At 55.6% G+C, this 27,145-nt stretch overlaps 1 protein-coding gene across 2 annotated transcripts; it reads left to right on the plus strand.

The window, feature by feature from the left end:
- The first annotated feature begins 10,423 nt into the window (after positions 1 to 10,423).
- INSYN1 (inhibitory synaptic factor 1) lies at positions 10,424 to 22,491 on the plus strand. Of its 2 annotated transcripts, none has more exons than XM_036080464.2 (3): positions 10,424 to 11,332; positions 11,749 to 12,475; positions 21,666 to 22,491. In XM_036080464.2, the coding sequence occupies exons 2-3, from the start codon at positions 12,320 to 12,322 to the stop codon at positions 22,386 to 22,388; spliced, it is 879 nt and encodes a 292-aa protein (XP_035936357.1). In that variant the 5' UTR covers positions 10,424 to 11,332; positions 11,749 to 12,319; the 3' UTR covers positions 22,389 to 22,491. The 2 variants fall into 2 exon arrangements, with proteins under 2 accessions (XP_035936357.1, XP_035936358.1); XM_036080465.2 differs by lacking the exon at positions 10,424 to 11,332 and adding an exon at positions 17,516 to 17,631 and having other exon boundaries at positions 12,336 to 12,475.
- The last annotated feature ends 4,654 nt before the right edge of the window (positions 22,492 to 27,145 follow it).

Below are 27,145 nucleotides of genomic sequence, written 5' to 3' on the forward strand. Positions count from 1 at the left end.
AGTGGTTGTTTCTGGTGGGGTATATTATGGGGAGTATATGTACCTTTTAGTTTTGTTTATTTGTATTTTCTGACTTTCTAAAATAAACAGTAAAGAGGAAAGGTAAGTTTCAGGAACCACACCTATGGAATACACTGTAGTGCCAGGAACTGGGTCATCCGAGTTAAAAAGAATGGCCCACCCCCTCCCACCACAGACCCCAAAGTGCCTGCACGTTGTGGGCATGGTCTCGACGCACCCCCACCCAGGATCATCCATCCAGATGCTCAGCACCTTGGAACGGGGTCTTGAGAGAACATTCTGGGGAGACACAAGGAATTCCTACTCCAGCGCCAAAGCTGAGCTTATCTTCTCAGTCTGGTGTCTGCTCAGAGGACCCACATCTTCCTGCGTGGTTAACAATCGGAATGGTCCGCTTTTACAGGGGAGGTCCCGCAACTCACAGGGACTTAGGCATTCACAAGATAGTATCTTTTTTTTTAAGATTTTATTTATTTATTTGACAGAGAGAAAGAGAGAGAGAGAGCACAAGCCAGGGGGAGAGGCAGAGGGAGAAGCAGACTCCCCGCTGAGCTGGGTGCCCCGATGCGGAGCTCAATCCCAGGACCCTGGATCGTGACCTGAGCCGAAGGCAGACACTTAACCGGCTGAACCACCCAGGCGCCCCCAGAAGATAGTATCTTAAGATAACACCACATCAGTTTTAATAATCATGCAAAAGATGCACACACGGCCCAGGGTGGTTGCATTTCGATAGTCACCATCACCATCCTACCTTCACCACCATCATCACCATCATCTCCAGCCTCCTTTTTATACAAGCAGTGTGCTTCCGTCCAGTTCTGCCGACATTTGGGGTTAGCTTGAGGTGGGCCTGAAGGGCCGCAAAGAAGAAGAACTGGGTGAAGGGCTGTTTTGCCCCCATCTCCTGATATGTCCCTAATCCGCACAAACCCCTGTGCAGTTCATTCACTTGGTATTCAATGGAATAATGTAGCTGGTAATGAATTTGTTTTGCATTCAGTTGGATAACACTGTTAGTTATGAATTTATAATTTGTAGAGGGATAAGGCTTTTTTTTTCTTCGAGGCGTCAGAGAAGCTGTTGCTTACAAACTTGTAATTCGCCGCTGCAAATCCATCTGTAAATGACACTATTGCAAGCTGAAAATCTCTCAGGCACGAGGGATACAGCCTCAGAATTAAATTGTGTGTTTGACAAGAACCTGCTCTTCTGTCCTGCCCGGGCTCCATCGGCCCCGCCCCTCCCCCCGTTTCCGGCTCAGCCGTGCCAGTTTGCCTCCGTCACTGGGGCCCCCACCGCTCTTACCCCCTGGCAGTGCAGCACCAACCCCTGCGGGGGCCAGGGTGTACAGACCAGCTCGGCCAGCGCAGGTGTCATCTGGATCTGGGGCACGAACACCGAAGCCCACTCTCCACTCCCCCTAACTCCGTCTGGGCTTTTGTTTCCCCATCCCTGGAGACCCCAATCCCCTTAGAAGTGTTGCCTGCGGATTTGTCAGCCAGCGTGTGGCTAGGCAATGAGTGTGCCCAGGGACCGAGTCCAGACGACGGGAGAAGGATGGGAGTACTGGCCCAAGGACCAAGAGGGCAGTGATCTGTAAGAGCTCAGCCCACGCAGACTACATGGAGCCGAACCTCTTTGCCTCAACCACCTCTAGGCTCTTGTGTCTTATATTTTGGGTCTTATTTCCGTTTGCACTTCTCTCAATTATTACTTGCTGATTTACGCTTTTTTTTTTGTTGTTGTTGTAAAAGTTTCTCTTGAAGAGTTAACTTAGGATGGAAAGGAAAAGAAAGCCCAACCCATAGCCGCGCCGGAGAATGAAACTGGCGCCGGGTAGGAAGGCAGCGGCGGCAAAGCGCTATGAAGGCTCATCAACAGGGAGTCAGCCATCCTCGGCCCGGCCAGACGCCCAGGGAGAAGACTGGGACGCACGCACAGGACAGCGCAGCCTCGGCCCTGGACGCTCCCGGCTCTGCCACTGAACAGGCGGCTCGGACAAGGTGTGACCACTGTTGGGATAAAAGGAAACTGTGTGTTGTGGGGTCCCATGGCAGAGGCACCCAAACCAGTCTAAAAGGGGCTGAGGGGAGACCTGCTACTCATAAGCTGTGTGACCTTAAGCAAGTTGCTTAACCGCCCTGAACTTCCTCGGTTGTCTATCAGGATTTGCAGCGCACTTCCACTGTAGTCAGCCGAAGGGATGTCCAGTCTAGCAGGGAATGCAGATGTCACATTATCACAAATAACCAGGGGCGTAGGCCAGTCTGGGGGAGGGTTCTGGAAGGCTTGCCCGAGGATTGAAATTTAAGCCCGGATCTCAAGGGCGAAGGGAAGTTAGCTGGATGAAGATGGCGGAAGAGTGCCCACGGGGCAGAGGGGACAGCATGTGCCCCAGGCTAGCAGCAGGACAGGCGTGCATCCCAGGCACTGAAAGGGGCGGGAGTACCGGGAAGTGAGGAGAGAGGGCAGGGAGAGAGCTGCAGGGGCCAGACCACCCGGGTGCTCCTGTGACTTTGGGATTTCAGGAAAATGTGAAACATGTGAGGATTGTAAGCAGGGGAATGATGTGTCCGACTCAGAGTTTTTTGAGATCTCTGTGGCTGCTCCGGGGGCTGATGCCTTGGGAGGACTAGCGAGCACGTGGTCGGGGCGGATTTCATTGTCTGGTGGAGAGATGATGGTGTCTCAGACACAGGGGGTGGCAGCGGAGAATGGGGACAGGGGAGCATGCAGGAGGCAGAATGAGCAGAGGTGGATTTGATGTGGGGTGGGGAGGTGAGGAGAAGAAGGTATAAAAGAAGATTCCCAGAGTTTCTGTAAGAGCTGCCGACATAGAGGATGGGGGTGGGGAGGGGATTGTTTCAGAAATATCCCGAGTTCAGTTTTGAATCCGAGCTCCCCAGGAGGCAGAGGATCCCACGACTCGGGAATGTGGAGATGCGGTGTGGGGACGAGGAGCCATGTAGGTGGCATCGGCAATCACGAGACGGGTGGGGGTGGGGGACAGGACGGAGGGGGAAGAGAGGGGTGGGGATGAACAGGACCTAGAGCTGAGCCTGGAGCAGCTCCAGTGTTCTGACAATGGAAAGCAGGCAGAGGAAGCTGTGAGCCAGCGGTGAATTCTCAGCCCGCAGAAATCCAGGAAGGCTTGGTGCCCGCTGAAGCTGAGGGAAAAGACGTGGTTGACAAAAGACATGGTTAACTCCCAAATGCAGTGGGAAGACAAGTCAGGCCAGGACTTGGGGGTGGAGCGTCTTGGAGGTCACCGGTGACTTTAGCATTTAATGGTTTGCTAGAGGATTGGTCCAGGTGGGTGCCAGATTGCCAAGGGAAGAGGAATGAGTGGGAGCTGGGGAAGAAGAGGCCGGGCATGGGGACAACTCTTGGGGTAAGTCTGGCTGTGGAGCCAGTACTTGGAGAAGGAAGTGGGATCTTACTTTTAAGATGGGAGAGTTTAGAAAGCAGGTTTAAACGTTGATGGAAAGTGACCAGGAGAAAGAGGTGGTGGTGGGGGGGTATGATTTAACTGACAGGAGGGCAGAGAGTGAGGGGTAATGGACAGCCTAAGATTCTCCAGAAGGCAGGAGGGGATGATAACAACATAGTTTGCCCATACTATTGGCAGGGTTTGAGTATCAGAGGTTCACGGGAGGGGTGTGAAGGCTCAGGATGTGTGTTGGGGGGGCCCCTGAGCTATGTGCCATGCCCCTTCCCTCCAGCTTTTTCCACCTTAAAGATACTTTGTTTAATAAAGATGTGAGACAAATAAGTATCTTAGAGATTCAATATTCTACAAATATAGCTTGAGAATTGACTCCAGCAGACTGCCTGACATCGAGAACATGGAGGTATCTGCTCGCCAGCAGCTCATTGTGAGGGTCAGACTCACAATGACAATGGAATGTGGCAAGTGCTCTACTTGCAGAGGACAAGGGATCCACAGTGGTGCAGAGGAGAAGGGACCTTACACACTGGGAGCGTATTTCAGGAAGTTCTGGAGGTTGGTCTCAAGGAGAAGGACGAGCAGGGGAGCATTCCAGGCAAAGAGGAGAGCAGGTGTAAAGGGAGTCGTGTATGAGGAGCTGCAACTAGCTCCCCCTGGCAGAAGGCAAGAGGGAGCAGGAGGCTACAGAGAGGAGGTTGCTGAGACAGACAAGGGCAAGCTCCTGAAAAGAGGTGAATGCCAAACTAAGGAGGCTGGATTTGCCTTATAGGGATGGGGAGCCATGGAGGGTCATAAACAGGTAGATCAGAAAACTGATACCAGCAACTGTGGACTCCACAGAATAAGTCTGAAGGCTGGCAGATCCATTAGTTGGCCATCAGCTAATGCAGGGGCTGGTGGGTCTAAGACAGAGCCTGGTCATCAGTAGAGAGAAGATACCTGTCTACACAGTGTTAAGAGGGTAGAATGAACAGGACTTAGTGCCCAAATGGATGTGGGAAAGCAGGAGTCTAGGGTGATCACAAGTTTCCAGCATGCGTGGAGGGCTGGAGGGTGGCACCATCCTCTGAGATGGGTGTGATAAAAGGGGCTACTTCAGGGGGGTGACAATGGGTTCTGACTGAGTTTGAGGTGCCTACATGACATCCTCATGGAAATGTCCAGCAAGCAGGTAGCAATACGGTCTGAAGTTTTGGAACAGTCTCTTCTGGAAATAGCAAATTGGAAGTCAAGAACCTTTAGGGAATGTGGAAGACTTCCCTCAGGGGAGGTGTATGGAGTGAGAAGAGAGTACAAGTGAGAATCCGCCCCCCGCCCCCCGCAAGTAAGATCACCAACATTCCAGGGACCAGAAGAAGAATTCCTGAGAAGCAGTACTCAGGTAGGAAGAGAACCAGGAGAAAATGAGCTATACCGTCATAGAGCAGAGGGCACACCAGCGTCTCAGGGTCGGGACCACAAAGCGATCGCCTTGGAGAGGGGAGAAAAAGTGTCTGCTGGTCTCAACAAGAACACGGTCTTGCTCAATGAGGGTGATTTCAACAATGCAATGACAGCTGAAACCAGGTTATAAGGTTTGCGGAGTGATCAGAAGTGAGGAAGAAGAGATAGCCAGTGGAGAAAAATCTTCTGATAACCTTGCCTGAGCTGGGGAGATGACATCGAGCAGGAAGATGACAGAAATGTTCCCAGACATGGCTTCCCCAGTATGAGCCCCACCACTGTCCAGCTACGGAAAAACACATGTCATCTCCTCCTCGTTCCGAAATGGCCTTTCCTGGGAGATTCAGACACAGATGGTCTTTTACTTGGGGATTTTCTCATGGAAGGTTTGCCTGTAACATTATCCACTGATCCCACCTTTGTGTTCAGAAATTTCCCTAAGCCGTAAACATCGATGATAACAATAGCTAATATTTACGGAACACCTACTAAGCCCTGTGCTGAACATCTTACATGGATTGAGTCCTCAAGATATCTATCAAGAAAGTATTGACAAAGAGGGGAAACTGAGGCTTGGGAAGATTTAGAGAGTCACATGGTTAGTGGAAAAACCCGAATATGGGCCTTCCAACTCCACTGCCTCAGGGCTAGCTTCTCTACTATCTCTCTACTTTCTCCAAACATGCTCTCTCTGGCCCTGGTGCCAGGACCCACTCCTTCTGGGAATTCAGCTTGCAGATTGAATCCTGGTTCCCTCCTGACCTGCATGCCAATCTCAGTCCTACACTATCAGTCACAACGGATTGTGGGCTAAGAAAACTGGCTACCATTTTTCTAGCTCTTGTCTCGCATGCCCCCACCTAGGGCACAGTGCTTCATGCTTCGTGTTCTTAGTTCATTCCATCCTCAAGGTGATCCTATGCAGTCTCTATTACTTTGACCATTTTGCAGGTAAAGAACCTCAAGTTCAGAGAGGGTAAGTACCTTGCCCAAGATCACACAGCTAGTAAATGGCAGAGTTGGAACTGAGACCAAGTCTGTCTGATGTAATAACCTCCCAAATACCCACTCTCCCTTCCATGGACACAGGGCAGCAGCTCCCAACCCTCGCGTTTCAGGATCTTTGACACCCCACCCTATCCAGAACCCAATCATTTAGTCAGCCATCTGTTTGCTAATATTCCCTGAGTGTATTTGTCAGGCTCCTATTGGTTGTATGAGAGAGAAACCCAGAGCCAAACAAGTTGGATCAAGAAAGGAATTTATTGGCTCTTTGAGACGGGTAGGATGTTGTTGTAGCTGCCAGGACTGAAAGAAAGACTGCCAGGCCATAAAAGCCAAGATTGGACCTCCGTGCCGCTAGCGTGCTCTCTAAACTCCTCTCCCCTCTGTCGCCCTGCTTGGCTTCTCCAGTTAGTGGGAGAGCTAGCTGTCAGCAGCCTCTGCAGCCCAGGAAGAAGGCTTCCCTCCCCAACCCCCAGCATCCACATGTCAATTCCAGGGAAAGAGTTGGATTGGTTCTGCTTGGGTAATGTGTCCACCCCTTGGGTCAATCAGTGGTGCTAGAGGATGAGGTTCTATGATGGGTGCATTTGGGTCACCCGCAGACAACGGGGTAGGATAAGTGAGCACTGCAACAGACAACCCACTAGGTTTCTGTGACAACAGGGGAAATTTCCCAAAGGAAAGGGATGCCAGAATTTGGGATGATGGAAAACAGGCTAAAGAGACACAAGTCACTAACTGTCACAGCCCACTACGCTGGTCCATGCGAGAGACATGCAGACATGACACAGACACCATCTTGGGGCAGTCAGAGCCTCACAGAGAAATAAGGCTTACACACACAAAGCCGTTAATAAGAGCTGAGAGCAGCCTTCATCCATGGAGCACCTCCCAGGTACCAGGCATTGGGCCAAGTGCTTCCACATGCATTATTTTATTCCAAGCTCACAATAACCCTGGAAAGCAGGTACTATTATCATCCCTATTTTTCTGAGTCAAAGAGACATTAGAAAACAACTCCCCCCCCCTTTTTTTTGACAAGGCAGCCAATATAAGGAAAAATAAAAATGTTTATGGGCTCCTTATCCCCTCTCAGAGAGGTTAAGTGACTTGCCCAAGGTCACACAGCTAGCACATTAAATGAACATCCTGGGAAACATTTGGTTAAGGGCCAAAAGAGTGCTTCTGTTTCTCTCTGCCAGCTAAGGACTAGGGAAGGCTGTCTGGAGGTGGCAGGGGGAGGGAGTGTGGATCTATCTAAGCAGAAATCTGAAGGATGGGACATCTGGGCAAGTGGCCAAGGAGGTTGAAGGGAAGAAAGAATGGGTCAGTCTCCAAACACTAAGGAAGGCAGGCCTGAGTACCACCCAGAACCTAGTTATTCCCTCTCACCTGTGGTAGCCTTTTGGAGATCTATAATCAGAGACATCTTCTGACAGTCCTCTTCTCTAGTCTGCTCTGACCAGTCTGCCCCTTCTTCAGAGGACATATACACCAGTCCTTCTGCTTCTCCATTCTGGCTGCCCTCTTGGGGGTCCACCCAGTGGATGGGGGTCCTAGAGATTTGGTCCACACAGGTAGCAGAAGAAATGTCACCTCCCTTTTTCTAAATAACTCACTTCTATTAATGAGACCCCAAATCAAGTAGGTATTAAGCAGTCCCATCTTAGCCTCTGAAACCAAGCTCACTGTCTCCTAACAACTCCCAGTTCAACACATCTCCCCCGTTCTGGACGTGCACAGATGGTCCCATGGACCTAAGGCTAGAAACTCCTTCTATTTCCTCAGGCTCAGCCCATTTTTGATGTTGAGTATCCTCAGCATCATAGCTTCTGTGAAAATGGTTGGTGGAACTATCGGATTCCACTTCTATGTGGTGCCTAGAGTAGTCACATTCATGGACACAAAAAACAGAATGGTGTTTGCCAGGGGCTGGGGGGACAAAGAATGGGCAGCTCTCATTTGCTGGATTCAGAGTTTCAGTTTTTCAAGATGAAAAGAGTTCTGGAGTTGGATGGTGGTGGTGGTTGCCCAACAGTGTGAATGCACTTAATACCACTGAACTGCACACTTAAAAATAGTTAAGAAGGTAGATTTTATGTGTATTTTATCACATTTTTTTTTAAGTGATGATTGGTGGGGCCTCTGGTTTCCCCACATCCCCAGGAGAATATCTCCTCCACCCCAGGCAGCTGGATCCCCACCCTCGTGGCTTCTGGAGGGCCCAGGGCCTCCAGAAGACCCCTGTGCACACCCCTCTGAGAGAGCTTGGAGAACAAGTGAAACCATTAGTACCCTCAGTGTACCGCTGGCCCCGAATTCGGTCCCCCCGTGGGCCAGCCTCAAAACCGTCACCCAGCCCCATCTCCCTTAACCCTTCCTCCCCTCTAGTTCCAGATCTCTACCTCCCCGTCAACTGAATTTTTGACAGTGTCACTTAGACTCACTTCTATTCCTCACTAACCATTCGGCACCCAATGCCCAACTGCCACCTTTCTTCTCCTCCCCCCCCACCCCCAAAAAAGCCTGCCCTGGCCACATCACTGGTGGTCTCCTAAGTCCCAAGGCCAGTTCCAGCCTTTGACGTGGCTGAGCATGCCTTCCTCCAAACCCTGTCCTCCTGGGCCTGCAAGATGCCCTATTCTCTTGGTTCTTCTCCTACCTCCCTGACCGTTCCTGCTCCATCTCACTCAGGGACTCTCTTCAAAAGTTCCAGCCCAGACTTCCTGCTTTTGGTACTAATCTACACAATCATCCTGCTTAATCTCATCCTCTCGAATGATGATTCAATTAAAAAAACAAAACAAAACAAAACACCTCTCAAGGCCAGGCATAGATCCATATAATCAACTGTCCTCAGGGTACCTCCCCCTGTCCCAAACTAGACTCCTCATCTTCACCCCAGACCTGTTCTTCCCCACTGTTCTCTAACAAAACTGCCGACACAGTCGTCTGCCCAGTCTCCCAAACGATGAGCCATAGGCCGTGAGAAGCATCCTGGACTCTCCCTCCCTCTCAAAGTTCAGCCTGTCTCTAAGTCCCATCTTATTCTCCTAAATTCTTTCTCAAAGCTTCCTGTCCTCTCCATCTCTGCTCCCACTGCGGCCTCGCCCTCTCTCAGCTGGATTCTTGCAATAGCCTCCTAACTGGTCTCCTCCCTGTGGCCTAGCCCTCTGCTCCCCCACGCACAACGCCACAGAAGAATCTCCTGAGAAGGCAAGCAAGACCAGGTTCCTCTCTGACATCATCGCTCCCCTCTGCTCCAAGAGAAAATCCTAGCGCCTAACTGTGGCCTCCAAGCCTCTCCAGGATCTGGTCTCCCTCTAATCCACTTTCCGCAGAGCTGTCAAATATGTATCTCCAAAGGGCACAGTTGGCTCAGACTCCCTCTCCCCTCACTTCTGCCTCTGAGTCTCTGCTCTAACCCTTCCCCACCCCACCCCCCCAGTGCTCATCCCCACCTCCCCCACACTGACAGTCACCTGAGTAACTCCTACTTCTCCTTCCAGAAGCAGCTCAAGGGTTGCCTCCTGGGAGAGCCTGCCAGCCCCTGACCTGGGTTGCTCCCCGCCCTCCCCAATCCCTTACCATTTCTTCTAGAACTTGCCCTTGTCCTGCAATTTACCGCCCCAACTTCCCCAGGAGCTGTGAGCTTCCTAAAATGCTGCCTTTCCTTCCTGAGACCCCGGAGTCTAGCATGGGGTTTGGCACACGGAAGGTGCTGAATAAATGTTGGGTAAGTGGATGAGTAACTGAAGAAATGATCTATGTCGAACGCATACCTCTCACCAGAGCCTCCAACTCCCAGCTCTACCCAGCCCAGAGCTTGGCACACAGTAGGTGCTCACCTATTTTCTGAATTAATCTGCTTCAAAGCCAGGTCTGGGGGAGGTTGAGCTATGATAAGGGGAAAGGGATGGGAAAACTTAGCCAAAAGAGACGCCTGGGGTGCACCGCAGTGGGGGAAGGGGCAATAGGGGTGCCTGGGAAGGCGGGAAGAACTAAGTCCCCAGACCGCTGTCCCTCCGCGCCCCGAGGTCGGCCGGAGTCCCGCCGGGCGAGTGCGCCTCCAGCCCCGCAGGCGCAGGACCCTCGCGGTCGCCCGGCAGCTGAGACCCCCCCGGCTCGCGCGCTCGGCGCTCGGCGCTGGGCGGCGTGTGTGTCGCTTTAAAAGCTCCCTCCCGGCGCGCGGGGCCGGCCCCTTCTCTGACAGCGCCGAGCGAGCGGAGCCGAGCGAGCCGGGCGGCCTTTGAGGGAGCCAGCGCCCGCCCGGGCGGCCAGTCCGGCGGGGGGCGGCGGGGCGGGCCGGGGGCGGCCGGGGCGCGGGCGGCGCGGCGGCGCGGCGCTCGGGGAGCGGGCCCAGGCCCGCGGAGCCCCGGCGGGGCAGGGCAGGGCGAGGCAGCGGAGGGAGGCCCAGCCCCGACCCCGCGCCGGTCTGCCCCACCGGCGGCGACCCGGCGCGCCCGGGGGCTGGCGAGGCGGCGAGCCGAGCGGGAGCGGGCGGGGGGGGCGGCGGGAGCGGAGCGGAGGCTGAGAGCCCCGTGCGCCCGGGCCCGGCCCGGCCCGCCGCGCGCCCCCTCCCCTGCCTTCCCTGCGCCTCGCCTCCTCCTCTCGCTCTGCTCGCCTCCTCTGCTCCGCCCGGCGCCGCTCCCGCCCGCGCCCGGGCCTCCGAACCCAGCCCGGCCGGGCCCCCTGCCTCGCGCGCTCTCGGCCGGGCCCGGCGGGGACCCGGTCCCCGCGGCCGCCGCCCCTCCCCCCAGGACCTTCCCGACCGCGGACTGAGCGGTGGGCGCGTTCTCGCCCCCGGCGGACGACGACGCCGGGCTGAGCGGACCCTCGCGGACGCTCCGGACTCCGTGGGTGCCGGAGAGCGGACCTTCTGGGTCCCGGCTGAGCGCGCCCCGGGCGCCCAGCGGTGCCGGCTCACTCCGGGCAGGGCAGGCAGACCCCGGCGGAGCCTGGAGCCGGCCGATCTGGACTGGACAGAGCGAATCCCGGACTGTGCCGAGCCCGGGGGATGCCGGGCGTGGGCTGAGGGGATCCCGGCGCCCTCCGATCCTTCCGACTTTGGCTCACGCGCTGGGACCGGCCCGGCGTCGCCTCGGTCGCCCTGCGCCCGGGTCACCTGTGGCCTCGGAGCCCCTAGCCCGCCGGACCCTCGCTCGTTCCCGACCCGGAGCCCGGCGGGGGTTGGGGGAGATTTTTCCTGCCCCCCTCCGTGGAGCGCGGAGGCCCCGCCCCCTCCCACCGTCCAGATGTCTCCCGTGGCTGCTCTGAGGACCTCCCTGAGGCCAGGGGCCGAAGGGTCCAGAGAGAGAAGCCCGCCCTAGGGAGGCTTGGGGGCCCCCCAACCTCCTCTTGGGGCTTGGCCCCCGACGCTGCTGGGAAGGAAGGCCGGTGCCCCCACCATTGGTGAGTCCGGGAGCAGAGCGGGGGTTCAGAGGAAAGGCGGGGCTGGGGAAGGGAGGGTCCGCTGGGAGTGAGGGCACCCCGGGGGCACTCGGAGGGAGGACAGATGACTGGAGAGGCCCTCTCCCGAACCAGCGGGACCAGGCCTGGCTAGGGGGTGGAGACACGGGGGATTGGGGGAGCTGGGGCAGGGTGCCCCGTAGCAGGCTGAGGACTTCTGCCTTTAAAGCAGGGGCTCCTTCATTTCCTTCTAGAGTAAGGGCTATGCTGTAGATAATGTGCCTCCACCACCCCTCCCCACAAAGAAAAAAAAATCCCCAGCGACGAAGGGTGCAGGCTGGCGAGCGCAGGGAGGCAGCGGCTTCGCCGGCTGGTGCTGCAGCCTGGGAGGGCTGACGCCAGGCTTGCTCTCTCTGCAGGGGGCTGCCCTTCTCCGTCCAGCTCCCTTTTCAGAGCTACCCACATCTGGAGCCCCCTCCACATCCACATCTGGAAGACCCCAGCCACCGGCCCTCTGCAGGTGTCCGTTGCTCCCCAAGACCTCTGTCTTTGCAACTGCCTAGGAGTTGTGAGGGATTACTGCTGCCTTCCCCCATCCCAAGGGCATCTCTTACCCTTAGTCCCTGCAGAGTCATCCCCCTGCCTCTGTGTCCAGGCTCAGCCAGAGATCAGCTCAGCACAGGCACAGGCACTTCAAATCCTGGAGGCCACTCCTGAGACCCAAGGCCCCTCCCCCTGTCCTCCTGTGTCCTCACCTTGACCCCCTCTGTCAGACTCTCTCTTCCTCTGGGTGTCCCATTCCCCACCCAGAGGCAGAGGAGGCGGGGTGGCAGGGGGCAGGGGCCGGGTGAGGGCCACCCAGGGCCAGGGTGGGCTGGGGGGCCGTTAAGATGTGGAGCTCGGCCTGGCCGAGGGGGGCTCCGTGGAGGCAGACGCAGCGTGTGCCCGGCTGGGGGGAATATGGGCGGGCCTGCAGCGACGTGGTAAAGGATGAACATTCGGGGCGCCCCGGACCTCGGGCAGCCCAGTGACGACCCCAGCAGCGGTGGCCAGCGGGAGCGGATTCGACAGCGCATGAAGATGGTCATCGGGCAGCTTGAGGGCATCCTGCAGGAACTCAAGGAGGTGGCCAAGGAGCTAAGGGAGGTGAGTGAGGGGCCAGACAGTCCCCCGACCAGTTTTCCTGGGCCTGGCACAAAAACACACTCACATATGTGTTTCAGTGTGTGTGTGTACTCAAAGTCATGTGCACACGTGTCACTTTGCTGGGTACTTCCTTTTCCTTGTTCTCCTTTCCCCCAAATCTGCTTTGCTAGAAATAGCATACTCCAGGACTAGTGGGGCCCCAGTGTGGCAGAGTCGGCTTGGGCAGCATGTCGCGGGCCCAGGGTTCTGTGGTTAGCACTCAGCGCTGCCAGGTTGACAAATATAGACCAAATCCCACCATAGCCTCTTAGTGGGAGATACTCTTCTGGGGCCCAAGCTGACTTCTGACCCCGCCATCTGCCTCCCAGACACTGACCTGCTCAGAAGCGGCTCTGGGAGGGTGTTGACAGCCCTACTGAGGAGGCCCAGCTCAGAGCATTCTCCAGAAATCACACAGCTACTCAGAACCCTTGATCCTGGAAAAGTTGAAGCCAGCTATGCCCTCCCTGCCCTGAGGTGGGACTGCGTCCAGGGGGCTGCTAGTGGACACCGGAGTTCCTGTGTACATTGGGCGGCGGGGGCAGGAATCTCGTCTAAAGGCATGCGTCCCTGTCCACAGTTCTGAATGTTTCGGCCAAGGCTGAAAAGTCACTGAGAGATCCTGGGATGTGTGTCCCTCTCTGTCTCTCTAAGTGGAGCCCGGTTTAATGACTACTTCCCACATCGCTGGGGTAATGAGGTACACATGTCCTCAACCCTGCCCCCTGGGCTGTGTTCAAGCCCAAAATGCATGACCAGAGTTCTGAGCCACTGGACTGAATTTGCCCACTGGGTGCCATTATGCCAGCCAGGTGGGCTTTAGGCAAATTTCAACTCCCTGTAACCAGGGCCCCTGCAGAGACGGCAGAGCGAGTGATTTAACGGGAGTTATGGGTTCCTGCTTTCCCCAGCCAGCCATGCGGGACGATGGGGGCTCCAGGAGGATTGAGGAGAGGGGGTGATGGTGGGTGCCAACTCCAGCCTGGCCTGAGAGCCAAAGAGCAGGAGATGTTTGAAGGGAGCTGTATCCGGAGCAGAGGGGTTGTGGAGAGGCTGGGACATGAACTGAGGTGGGGCAGGGCAGCCACTCAGCCCAGAATCAACCTTGTGGTCAAAGGCCAGATGCCCCTGAGCAACCCCTCCTCCCCCACCCTCATTGGTCCAAAGGACCACAATCCCTCTTCCTCCCTCCCCACCCCATCTTTTTCTCTATGCTCTATGGGTCCATCAGGGCCATGGGAACCATCTGGAGTCTCAGTCTTGGGCAGGGGCATGGGACCTATGCCAGAAAAGAGCCCACCCAGAAAAGAGCCAGGACTGACTCTAAGCCTGGAAATCATACAGCGCAGAACCTACTCTCAACTGAGCATCTTCCAAGATCCACCTCCCCTGTCCGCCCAGGCATAGCCCTCCAGAACTTAAAGACATCTCATGGGTCATCCATACCAGCCTTGTCCATTTTCTGTTTGAAGAACCTGAGGCCCAGAGAAGGCTAGGGGCTTATCCAAGGTCACACAGCCTACCAGGGGCAGAACTAACTAGAACTCAGGTTCCTGTTGCCTCTCCTGAGGCTGGAGCCGGTGGGCTAGCAGGCAATCTTTTTGCATTTTGACTGGGACCTTCTAGAGATGCTATCTTTCGCACATGCTGTGATGGTCTCAGGGGGGTGCCCTTCTGTGGATGAGGCAGGGAGATCAGAAGCACTAGGATTTATCTGCAGATCTTTTAGCTGTTCCCTCTCTCCCTTCTCAGCACATACACTCACCCACCCCCCGTCTTGAACTGCAGAGCCCCAGGTTCACAGGCCGTGCAGCCCAAAGGCCTGAGCCAGGACAGAGAGAGATGTGTTCCCTCCCCCATACACCCTGGAGGCCATGTGCCTCCACCCAAGACTTTGGCAGGTTGCTACGGCAACCAGCATCTACCCCGTATGCCACCGCCTGCCCGCTGCCAATGCACCCAGCCGGGAGGGGGGCAGGCCTCAGAACTCTCCCACCCCCCCAGGAAGGGCCTGGACATGGGGTGATGGGCAGAAGCGAGTGTTGGGGAAGGCAGGTGAGGCTCTGGGAGGCCCAGGCAGAAGAGAAGTCACCATAGCTGACTTCCTGTAGGATGGGATTTGTCAGGAATGGGGTTACCCAGTGGGAGGGCCAGGCCTTGGTTTGGGGTAAGGGGTTGTGATCTTGGCTCGTGATCCTCCAAGGGGGCTTCTAAAGCTGGATCTACCTGGCTCTTCTCAGTCCCTTTGTGTGGCATTTTTCCATTGGGGGCATGGGTAGACCCAAGGTCGAGAGGGTGGAGGCAGGTACTTGTTTGCTCGTTATACCACCAGCTCAGGGCTCACTGAGCTGGGTTCTCATCCCAGGAGAGCAAAAACACTTAGATGTGAAGACAAGATTCACATGCAAGACTGCCGGGGTAGAGCACAGGATGCTTGATTGAAGGAGCAAGGCCATCCTTCTCCTCCCCCTGCTGCTTAACTTCCCTAGCCCCAGATACCACTGATCATGGCAGACTCTCCTATCCTTTTGAGCACACAGCCTGAAATTCATAGAAAGACGAGAGACACTAAAGCGCTTCCTCCTCAAGCCCCTGAGCCTCAGTCTACTCATCTCTGAAATGGGGATGCTGATCATTCCCATCTCAAAGTGCTGTTACAAGGATTTATCTGGGGCTTGGCGTGTGGTAAGGGGGGGCTAGCACTCACAGCACTAAAGGTTTGGGAGTTCCCTCTCCCATACCTCCCCCGCCCTCCCAAACCCCTGCTGCAGCTCTCACGGGGGCTCCCCATGTGATAGGAAGCAAGTTCTGTCCCACGGGTGGGGAAAGTACCTTAATGGACTAGGAGAGGTGAGGAATGCAAAAGTGCTTTGAAAGCTGAAACTACTGCAGAGGGATGTGACAGTCGATCATTAATTAGCCCTCATTCTCCTAGGTTCCCCAATACTCCAGGATGCCAGGCCAATCCCAGCAGGCTCTCGAAGCTCCACAAAATTCTGTGCATCTTAACTCAGAATGCAGCACAGCCCAGAGGCTAAGAGCATGGGCTCTTACAGCCAGAGGTCTCTGATTCAAATCCAAGGTCTGCCCCTTTCCTAGCTGTGTGAACTTGGTAAAGTTACTTCACCTTTCTGGGCTTCTGTTTTCTGGCAAATGAGGATACTGAATTTTATGCCTCCGAGACCAGCCCCAGGCTTGTTGTAAGAATTAAACGTGATACCATATATAAAGTACTTAGCACAGAGATGGATACAAAACTAGCTCCACATCTTTTAGATATTATTAATGAGACATTCTTGCACTGGCCTGCTCCTTACTCCATGTGTGGCCTTGTTCTTTTGGAGTCCTGTGAGATTCTTAGCCATGATCGGAGTGGTCTGAGCCAGGCCCTGGCCTCCTGGCTGATAGCCTTCAGCATCTCCTGCAGTGGACAGTGCCACCCTCTTCCCGCATGGAAAGAGGCAGAGAGTGACACTGATGGGGGGACAGGGTCTCCAATGAGATGCCTTTTGAACAGAGACCCAAAGGGAAAGAGGGTACAAGACAAATAGATATCTAGGAGAAGAGCCTTCCGGGCAGTGGGAGCAGCTAGTACAAAGGTCCTGAGGAGGAAGTGTGGAAGTGTACTTGGCAAGTTCAGGATCAGCAAGAAGGAAGCCAGGGCAGCTGGAGTGGAGTGGACCAAGAGGAGAAAAGCAGGAAGGAAGGTCAAAGAGAGAGCAGGGAGTCAGATTACACAGAGCCTTGCAGGCCATGGTATGAAATTCAGATATACCCTCAGTGAGAACCCCACATGCTCTCCAGGAACCTCCTGCTTGTGGTTCTGGGTGGGAATCTGCCTCCCTACTGCTTTCCCAGTTCCCCAGCAGCTGGGGGGCCCCAAGGTCAGGGGCAAGGGCCCTCATCCTTGCCCTCCAGCTGTTGAGCTTATCCTAAGCAGTTACATGGCCTTCTCCTCCTCCCCAAGATGTCACTCAGCATGGGGGCTCATAAATGACCCTCGGGTTCACCATGGGGGAGACATAACTTGGCCCAGCTGCCCAGCTAGGGTGGCTGTGGAGGGTCCGCCCCCAGCCGATTTTCACGGGGAGCAGGCCCACTAGCTGTTGTGCAGTCCCCTGGGCAAGGGACTGCGTATGGGGTGGCATGGAGAGCCAGGGGCCGTGCAGGCACGAGATGAATGTGGCCCAGCCAGGAAGCAGCTGGGGCAGGAGAGGCTGGGGACCACGGAGCTGTGCCAAAGTGGGTCAGCTCCATCACCTGCAGCTCAGCAAGAATTGTGCGGAGTTTTTCTTCTTCTTCTTTTTTTTTTTTTTTTTTCTCACCTTCCTTTCCTCCCTTTTCCCTTTGCGTTCCCCTCCTTTGGACAGATTCACGAAGCTCCCTGGCCAATTAGGCCAAATTGCAGGATGAGAGTCATGAATCACAGTCAACTCTCTCCTCCCTCCCCAGCTCCACAGCCCCCCAGGAAGACAATAAATAACATAATCACAGAATTAAAACATAATCAGTGGTCATAAATAATGCAGATCCCCAGTTATGTAACCAGCTGCCTGGGGAGCTGGGAGGGAGGGGAGGACGTAGCCGCTTGTCGAGTGAGGTGAAGGGGCCAGAGGTGAGGGAGATACCAGTGCTGGGGCTCCTGGGTCCTCAGTCCTGGCTCTGGGGCCTTAGGGAACACAGATGTGTTTTCCTTGGAGTGGGGGCAACCAGGGTTGGAGGTAGGGCTGGGGCAGGCAAGATAGGGCTGCGGAATTCCTCAGAAAAGCAGCCCCCAGCAGTTTTTATAAGGCCCTCTGTCCCAACTCACCCACTCATCCAATGGCTGTATTCACAAAGAGTGTATCAATCCCTGTGCCAGACTGGGGGTGCCATGGTGGGCAAGGCGTTCCCAGTCCCACCCCTCGTGGGGCTTACTGTAGTCTAGTGGGGAGACATCATTCTTATAACATATATGCACATAAAAGTGTAGCTGTGATAAATATTGGAAAATATTTGTAGGAAAGGTGCAGAGTGCCTTGAGAGCCTATCCTAGGGAACCTATCCTCAGTGGAGCATCAGAGAAGATTTCCTTCTGGAAGTGAGATGGATGAGGAGCAAAGGAGGGAGCATTCCAGGTGAGGCCCAGAGGCCGAAGCGGGCTCGGTGGAGTGTGTAGAGCTGGTGAGGAGGCAGGCCTGGCAGGGTGGTGGCTGTCTGCTGGAGAGCAAAGGCCCTATGGCCAGAATGGGTAGGCGTTTGTGTTTGCGAAGCTCAGGGAAGTGCTGGAAGCAGAGGGGTGATGTGGTCCTGTTGGCTGATTACCAAGTGCTTTGAATGTAGCAGGAACAGGACAGGAAGCTGCCACCAGACGGGGACAGTGGTTCAGGTGAGGGAGCTGAGGCTGTGGGCAGGACAGCGGTTGGGGACGCCCTCAGGTTGGGGCCTGGGACCCCCAGCAGGTGTCACGGCCCTCAGCCCTGCCCTTCCCCTCTAGATCAGGCGAGCCTTGTTCTTAAGGTGCCAGGACTCTTGACTTGTGCTCTCAGCTCCATTCCTTCCAGTGTCTGGGCCTTACCTTAGTTTCCCCATCAGCAAGCCCAGTGAGAACGGTGACGTCAGCAGCGTCTCCATCCCTCTGGCTTTGAGGTTCTATGATTCTATGATTTTTATGTTGTCATTTCTCTCTCCATTCTCTCTTCTCCCCCTCTCTTTCCTTCTGTATATATAATTATTTCCCTGCACTCCAAGACAATCCCAAATTACACGCAGGCAAAATGATTATTAAATCTCAGGGAGAAATCACAGGCATCTGAAGCAGACAGGCAGGTAAGGTGGGGGCCTGCCCGCCCTCTGCCATCCGCACAGGCCCCATGAGATGAGGTACAGGGACCCCGCATACAGTCTGGGTACGCTTGGCACATCACTCCCCTTTCGGATCCTCACTTACGCCGTTCATCAGGTGGGTGTGCCGTTCCTCGCGGCTGGGGCCAGATTCGCCTTTGAGCTTCATTTCCGCCTGGTTCTTAGAACCTCTTCTGCTTCCTTCTGCTCTGTCCAGAGACAGACCGACTTTAGGGAGCACAGGTGCCACCCCTGTGCTGGGACTTGAAATGCCCAATATGTCCCATTATTCCGCCACGGGCACTGGAAACTCCCATCAGCTCTGGGGCCTGGTGCCAGGGGCCTGGTCACATTTTAGCCCTCACGGGCGCACAGTGGGTTTTGATCTAGTCTGCATTGTTCTGCCTGATTCCCGTGCATCATGTCATTAAATCCTCACAACAGCCCTATCAAGTAGGTGCGACTAGAATTCCCCTTCACGAAGACACTTAGACACAGAGACACTGGGTAACTTGGCTAAGGTCACACAGCCCATCAGTGGTGAGGCCAGGGTTGGACCCTAAGTCTGACTCCAGAGCCCAGGTTCTGGAGTGCTTGGCAGTGCTGATTCTGCAGTTTAAAGCACAACCATATCTAGTGAGTCCCCATCACCTTGGTGAGCAGAGGAGCGGCATCCCATTTTAGGACACCGAGACTTGGAGAGGGAAAATCACCTGCCTCGAGTTCCTTAGCCGAGACGTGGCCTACTTGGGATTTGACCCCTAGCCTCCCTCTGTCCTGTCCCTCCACACCGTCAGGATGAAACTGGAGGAGGGCACTCTAATGGAGAAGGGGAAGTGCTTTTATGGGAAGGCTGCCTGAGCAGGTGGCCAGCAGGAACTTCTTGGGTGGGAAGGAGTGTGTCCAGGCCTGACAGCTTTAGGGATCCTGCCCCGTGCACCCCAGGTCTTCCTCACAGGGCATTAGGAGCTCCGCTTCTGGGCCTGGCCTAACCTCAGCCAACCCTGTGTGGTCACAGCCCACCGCTCAACCAGATTCCTGTTAGCTGTGTCCCCACACTTCTGCAGCAACAGACTCAGGCTCAGCTTGATCAGGGGAGTCTCATTTGAGGGTGTGACTGCCCCAGAGACGCAGGGCCTCCCCTCAGGCTGACAATGCCCTGAGGTTCTATGTCTTCACCAGCTTAAATCCCAGACCCCAGGCCAGTGGTTCTGAAAGTATGCCCCTGGATCAGCACCTGGAAACACGTTTTATATACGCCTTCTCAAGCCCTCTCCCCCTCTCCCCCACCAGGACCTACTGAATCAGAAACTCTGGGGAGTGGGCTGGTGCACACTCCCGAGTGAGAGCCCCCTGCTCTGGGCTGGAGCTCCCACCCCTCAAGTGGGGCTTGGGTTGAACCAAGGGCTTCTAGGGAATGTGAGCTTCTCTGAGGGAGGGGGAGTCACTCGGGGGTGGGGGACGTAAGACGGGGAGGGCAGATTGGAGAGTGGGGCCCTGTCCCCATTGTCTGCCCAAGCCCAGAAATCCCAGCAGCACCTCATGGTGGTGTGCAGTCTTGCAGGGGAGCAGCGGGAGGGGGTGGGAACCTCAGCTCCCCGCAGTTACTGGTACCTCTGGTGTATCTTCTAGAAGCTCAGGAGATGATCTCATGGGTGGAAAGCCTGACACTTGGTAGGTGCTCAGAGATGGGAGTTGATGTCACTTTTCTCACCAGTGCCCCATGGAGACTTTTCACTGCCCTCCTCATTGTTCTCCATGAAGTGCTGGTGAGGATGACAGAGCCGGGGTCATCATGCTCAAATAGTTGAGGTCTAGAGAGGTTGTGTGACTTACCTAAAGACACACAGAACAATGTCTAAGCTGAATGTGGAATCCAAGTGTCCTGACTCTCCCAGTTCTACAGGCTTCAGCCAAGTGTCCCCACCACCCCTGGGGCCTGGGGCCTGGGGCCGTGGGGAGTGGGCATTCCTAGGCATGGACACCCCAAAACAGCTTCTCAAGTCATCCCTATAAACACAGAGTCCTAGAATCTCAGAGATGGAAAGAACCTTGGAAATAAACCATTCGCCCAAGGTCCCCATTTGCAGATTGAAAAACTGAGCCTCAGAGGGAAAATGACTGACCAGGTCACTGGCAGACCCTCCCAACTCCTGACCAAGGAAAATTCCTCCTGGCCCATGGTTTTTGGCCTTGCTTTCGTCTTGCACTTTGGGGCACTCCCCACCCCCCCTGCCGCCACCCCTCACCGAACACCTAGCACATCCCTGGACAGCAGTCATCCTCATAAAAGTTCGTTAGACTAGGAACTTCCTTAGCTAATTCATTCACTGACTGCTCTGACCCCGGGAAAAGGCACCGAAGAGGTGCCTGGAGCTGGATCCTGGGCTTGGTGACTCACTGCATATGTCCTGTCCCTAGGTCTCTTGGTCCCTCTGCTTGGCTATTGTTGTTTGGCTGTTTTTGGTTTTGGTCAGAATCATTTCTCCTTCTCTTACTCGGTCCTCTCCCGACATCTCTGATGGGGTCTCCCTTTTCCCCTCACAGTCTTCATCCCCGATTTCTGTGCTGTAGGGCTGAGGCGAGGGGGTGTCCTGAGGCAGGCCACCTGTATGGAGACAGGGTGTCCCTTCATGTGGGGTGGGCGGGGTGCACTGACCTCGGCAGCTGAGCTGCCCCCTGAGTGCATGTAACGAGAGGCTCTGGGCCCGGGATGGGGGGGTTTCCTATTGCTTACCAAATATGCTTGTCTTATTCCTTCCCAAACGAGCCAGGGTTGATCTCCACTCATCAGGGGGCAGGGAAGGGAAGGAGGGAGGGGGCTCCAGGGTTTGTGGGGGTGCGGTGGTGGAGACCCACAGGGACAGCCCCTGACCAGTGGCACAGGCTGGTCCAGGATGCTTTGGAAAACCTGGGCAGAGTCTTCCTCATGGTCACCCTGTATCATTTCCTCTCCAAAGGTGCGTGTTCTGCTCATCTCTCCACTGAGTGGCCTTGCTGGAGTGCCAGCCCTCTGCAAACGGCTGCCTCTCGATCCAAGGAAAATGGAGCTCTGAGCACCAGGGCTGCGCCCAGAGCAGCAGCCGGCTTTGGGGGAGAGGGGTGTGGGGGTGGATGGGGTGCAGGGCTGGAAGGAGGGGCTGAGGAGTAGGAAATGGGGAACTGGCCCAAACCTGCTCACCCTGGTCCAACATGGGCCCTCACCTGGCAGGCAAACCTGTGACCATCCTCTGGGGTCATGAGCCAGGCATCTAGCAGGGTGGGACGGGGGCACGCTCACCCCCACGTGACGCTAGACCCCCTCACTCCTCTCTCCTTCCCTGGCCAGGTGGTGAGCCAGATCGATAAGCTAACCTCAGACTTCGACTTTGAACTGGAGCCGGACGACTGGACCACGGCCACTGTGAGCAGCACCTCCAGCAGCGACAAGGCGGGCGTGGGCGGCCCCTTCGACCTGGGGCACCTGGACTTCATGACAGCTGACATCCTTTCGGACAGCTGGGAGTTCTGCTCCTTCCTGGACGCGTCCACCCCCTCGGACTCCGTGGACGGCCCCGAGTTGACCCGGCCAGGGGCTGGCCCTGACTACCGGCTCATGAATGGCGGCGCGCCCATCCCCAATGGGCCACGGGTGGAGACCCCAGACTCCTCCAGTGAGGAGGCCTTCGGTGCTGGCCCTGCGAAGGGCCAGCTGCCCCAGCGGACCCCAGGCACGCGCGAGAGGGTGCGGTTCAGCGACAAAGTGCTCTACCACGCTCTGTGCTGTGACGATGAGGAAGGGGACGGCGAGGAGGAGGTGGCCGAGGAGGAGGTGGGCCTGTCCCCAGAGCCACCCCGTCCAGAGGCCCATGTGGGCCTCCTCAAGCCCTCCCCCGCTCCCCACAAGCCAAGGCGCTCTCCGTTGACCAGCCGCCGCTCAGGCCCCACCTTGGCCCCTGAGCAGACCCGAAGGGTCACAAGGAACAGTAGCACCCAGACGGTGTCAGACAAGAGCACTCAGACGTTGCTGCCCTACACGGCTGCCAAACAGAAAGCCAAGGGGAAAAACTAGGGGCCAGGGAGGGGTCTGGGGGGTGGTGGGCATATAGAGCTATAAATATATATATATATATTTAAACAAACGCAGTCATAATAAAATTTTAAAATGCGAAGGATCTAGCCCCAAAGGCCCCAGAGCTTTCACGGAGCTCATCTTAGACACAGAGATGCCTTCTTACCATCTAGGTCCCAGGAGGTATGGCCAGAACCGCCCTCCCTTCCTTGTCATTGCAGGGCTCCTGAAAGGGGTGTCCAAAAGTATGTAAATTCGGTGGGAGAGGCCTAACCTGGGATTCCTCTTGCAGGGCCCTGAGCCTAGTGGTGGAGTCTGGCTGCTGGCCTGGGCCCTGTCCTGAAGGGGGTTTATCAGCAGGTGGCAGGCTCCCCAGGAGCGGTGCCCAAGGCCAAGGCTAACCATTGGTCTGACTGCGGGACTGAGGGCCTAGGGGTGGTGTCACCCCAGCTGGGCCCAGGATCATTTATATCCACCCCCCCATGCTTTCTACTCCAAGCCAGACTTTTGCCTCTCCTTCCCAAAGGCAAACTTACCTGGAGATACACAACCCCACCCCACCCCCACTTCCATCTCAGGGTTACCCAGGACACAGAGAAGGAGCAAGCTGCTGCCATGGGGCAGGTCTCCATGCTGGGGAGATGGGCTTCCCCAGACCCTGGAGGACCAGGCAGGCTAGGTTGGGCAGCGGCTTGTTTGGAGAGACTCGTACACCCCCAATCCTCCGAGCCCCCATCCTCAGCTTTGTCTCCTAAGGATGGAAGACTCAGGGCAGAGCCTCAGCCAACGCCTGACTTGGCCTGGTGCAGACCTGAGGCCCATGTGAGAAAGCAGGCAGAAGCCACTGGGGGGCTGTGAACCAGGGCTAAAGGCAGGCTCCCGAACTCCTCCTCCTGGCAGGCAGACCCAGAGAGGAATCCTATAGCCTTACGCTGCCCCTGCTGCTTCACACAAGGACCCTGAGCCCACTTTAACAGGTCTCGAATGCCACCAACAGAGACAAGATGGGAGCCTACAGGTAACAAGGCTTCATCTGGGGTGTGGCCTCCACGGGGACAGCATCTGGATATCCTGAGATAATAATCATAATCATTGCTCACAGTGATTGGGCAGGTCTCTATGCCGCTGCTGTACGGAGTATGTTTTAGAGCATTGTCTCATTTGATCTTCACAATAACCTGATAAGATAGGAACTCTTACTATCCCCATTTTTCAGATGAAAAGACTGAGGTTCAGAGATGTCACGTAACTGGCCCGAAGTCACAGAGCCTGTGCCACCCTGCCTCCCATGAGTGTGTGGTTTCCAGGCTGTACCTGGCTTTGCTATCTAGCAGCTGTGTGACTTTGAGCAAGTCCATTTGCCTCTCTGAGCCCATCTACCTCGTCTGTAAAATGGGGCTGATAGTCTTCACCTACCTCACTGGCTGCTGTGGGGCTTCGACAAGATAGGAAATGGAAAGGCGCTTGGAAAGCGCCAAGGCACTGGACAGGCACTGTGGTCAATGTGACCCCAACCTGGACTCCAGTGTTTTCCAGGGTGAGGAGCATGGAGGGGGGGCGGGGAAAGAAGCCACTCCCATCGACTGGGAGCCGTCCCTGGGTCACTGCTTTGCTTTGTCCCCCGATGGCAGCTTGCGGCCCGGAGATCGCTGCGGCTCGATCCGCCGCCCCTCGCTCAGAGCAGGGAGGTGGTGGACGTCCCTCCTCGGGGGTCTTCCTGCTGCACATTTCAATTAAGACAGAGTTACAGCCGCCCAGGACCCGTTGGGAGGGGTCTCTGCTCCTGGCAGCGCCACCACCCCTGCCTGAGCCCCAGCAGTGGGGAGACAGAGATGGTGCCGGCCAGTCTGGAGCAGAGACCAGTGATGGTCTATCAGCATGCTATGGGCCGGGCCTAGGACGTGCTGACTGCAGTGTGGGGGTCTCCCCTCAGGCCTGGGCTGAGTTCAGAGCTCAGAGCCCTGAAGAGCTAGCCACGCTGCAGCCTCTGGGGTGGAAATCCATGGGTTGGGGGGGTGGGGCGTGCTAACTCTGCCCGGGCCTGGCCTGAGAGCCAGGGGTCTGAGCCCCTCTGTCAGCCCCAGGCCACTCTCAGGCAGTTCAGTGACAGGACGTGGCTCAGAGGAAGCATGCCAGGGGCTCCTCTGAGGAAGGGGCCAGCTGGGGCCTGCCCTGTCTGACCGCAGGGAAAGGGCAGGCCAGGCAGTCCCCACCCAGGTCTGGGCACACCTAGCTCTGAGGGAGGACATCCATTTCTACCTCCCAAACTTGTTTTTCCTCTCTGAGGGCAAGACTGTTTCTAGACTTACAGCCTCTGGGCTTTACAACAGTCAGGGAAAATAAACCTACAGAATGGTCCCCATTTCACCAAGGGGAAACGGACACCCAGAGCCAGAAATCTCCGAGAGAGCCCTGGGCAAGGCACTGTCCTCTCCCAGAACCACTCCCCCCACACCATGCACCCAGCCACCCACTCTGGCTCTGGGATTCCACGTGGGCATGGCTGACATCTGTCAGCTGTTCCCTGCCCCACCACCTGGCTACTTGCCTCAGATGGCCCAAAGGTGCAAGGGGGGCCTGGGAGAGGAAAATGGGTAGAGGTTCTGGAAGGCCAAAGAAGTAACTGACTCCTCTTGTAATTAGGAGTGGTGTGGGATCCCTGTGGCTTGCTTATGACTTGAAACGCAGAACCCAGGGAAAGAACCGTGGCCGTCAGAGCTGCTGAGCCATGCGTGACAGATAGGAGTCATAACCATCACGAACAGCTCATGTTCACTGAGCGTGTACTATGCGCTGGCCAGCGCTCTAAGCATGTGCCTTATCTCATTTATTCCTCACAGCAAATATGAAATAAGCAATCTGATGCACGCCTATTTTCCAGATGAGAGCAATGAAGCTCTGAAAAGTTAAATAACTTGCCTAGGGGCACAGGGTGATTGATGGCACCAGGATTTGACCCCAAACCCAGTGACTCTGCACTCCACCTTCTGCTGCAGCTCAAATCCATGTGGTGCCGGTACTCTGGTCTCTGGGGGTGAGGGAGGGGGCTGGGGGTCTGAGAGTCAGGCGGCCTGGTGGGGATGAGGAGGTGCTGAGAGCAGGAAACCCGTGAGTGACAGTCAGTCTTCGGAGAGCTTGGCGATTGGTGATGTTAGTGCCATGGATGGAGCTTGGCACCAAATGGATTTTGAGTTGGATAAATGTTGGTTGGTTGAATGAATGAGCCCCATTTGCAGACGGGCATCCGTTGTGGATTCATCCAATCAAATGGTATTGTAGACCTCCTATGTGTCAGGTCTCACGCTGCGTACGCACATGCATACACACAACCCCCCTGTGAGGATCCGGTCTGGTATGGCTGGGGGCTGGGCGGAGTCAAAAGGGAAGGGTGTGGGGCTTCAGTGGTAAGGAGCCAGAGGTGACGCTGGGTCCAGACTGTGGTCCCTGGGAGAGGAGCCAGGAGCATAAGGCAGCAGAAAAGCTTGGTGAGGAGACCACTCTTAATGAGGTGGGCACTGTGGCAGTGTCCCCAGTGTCTGAGAATAAAGAGGCACCATTATCTCCATTTTATAGGCAATGGACAGATGATCTAATGTACACACATGGTCTGATGGGACCAAGGGGCAGAAAGGACAGTAAACTATTCAGAGACCCCAGCACCATCCACACACCCCCTCCCTTAGAGGCAAAGTGAGGCTATTTTGTTTTTTAGATTTTATTTATTTTCAGAGACGGAAAGAGAGCGGCAGGCAGAGGGAGAAGCAGGCTCCCCGCTGTGAGCAGGGAGCCCGATGTGGGGCTCGATCCCAGGACCCTGGGATCATGACCTGAGCTGAAGGCAGATGCTTAACTGACTGAGCCACCCAGGTGCCCCAAAGTGAGGCTATATTGAAGGAAAGGGGAAAGGGTGGGAAGGAAGCTGAGAATGTGAGGCAGGCCCAGCCTTCCACCCTCCCACTCCTGAGCCCCCTTCCTCTGTGCCAACCCCTCTATCTCCCACTGTCCAGCTGTGACTTATGTAAGAAAACTGACAGTTATTGACAGTTATTGATTACCTAGTATATGCCAGGCACTGGGCTGCATCTTTGAACTAACAGTAAATGACAGGTTTAGTAATGCCCAGCACATCATAAGTTACTCCATAATTATTTATTGAATACATGGATGAAACACAATCTTCACTTTATAGATGAGGATGCAAATGAACACACAAGGAATTTGTTCAAAGTTGCACAGTCAGAAATTGAGGGGGCCGGGAACTTGACATTGCTAGTATTATTTACACTATGTAAGAGCAACTGTTTATGGAATTCCTCCTCTTTGGTGTGTTAGACATTGTATGTCAATTATCTCACCTACTCTACAACACCCCTCCAAATAACGGACACCTTTACCATTTTACAGATGAGAAAACTGAGACCCAGAGAGGTAGAGTATCCTGTCCCAAATAACCAGCTCCTAAGTACAGAAACAGGATCTGGATCGAGACTCCCACATGCTTCCGGGGACCCGGAACCCCAGCAAGTTGCCAGAGCACAGATTTCCCTTGGTACAACTGATCAGTGCTCACCAGAGCTCAGGCCCTACCTCCTTCACCTCAGCCCCTCAGGCTTCTGGGAGCAGTAAGCAGGACTCTGAGAGCCCCCCCACCCCCCGCCCCGGCCCCTGTTCCCTATGGGTCTGGGGCACTGAGGGGATGACCAGCAGAAAATAGCTCCAGGTCCAAAGTAACCTTTCCCCTTCTCTTATCTCCAGTA

The sequence above is a fragment of the Halichoerus grypus genome, chromosome 8 (genome assembly GCF_964656455.1).
Source record: "Halichoerus grypus chromosome 8, mHalGry1.hap1.1, whole genome shotgun sequence".
NCBI lineage: Eukaryota > Metazoa > Chordata > Mammalia > Carnivora > Phocidae > Halichoerus > Halichoerus grypus.

What these genes read in the sequence shown, in the direction of transcription:
- INSYN1 (XM_036080464.2), top strand. Translation starts at nt 12,320, where the DNA reads ATGAACATTCGGGGCGCCCCGGACCTCGGGCAGCCCAGTGACGACCCC. An exon ending in TGGCCAAGGAGCTAAGGGAG is followed by an intron (nt 12,476 to 21,665) that starts GTGAGTGAGGGG and finishes TTCCCTGGCCAG; the next exon opens with GTGGTGAGCCAGATCGATAA.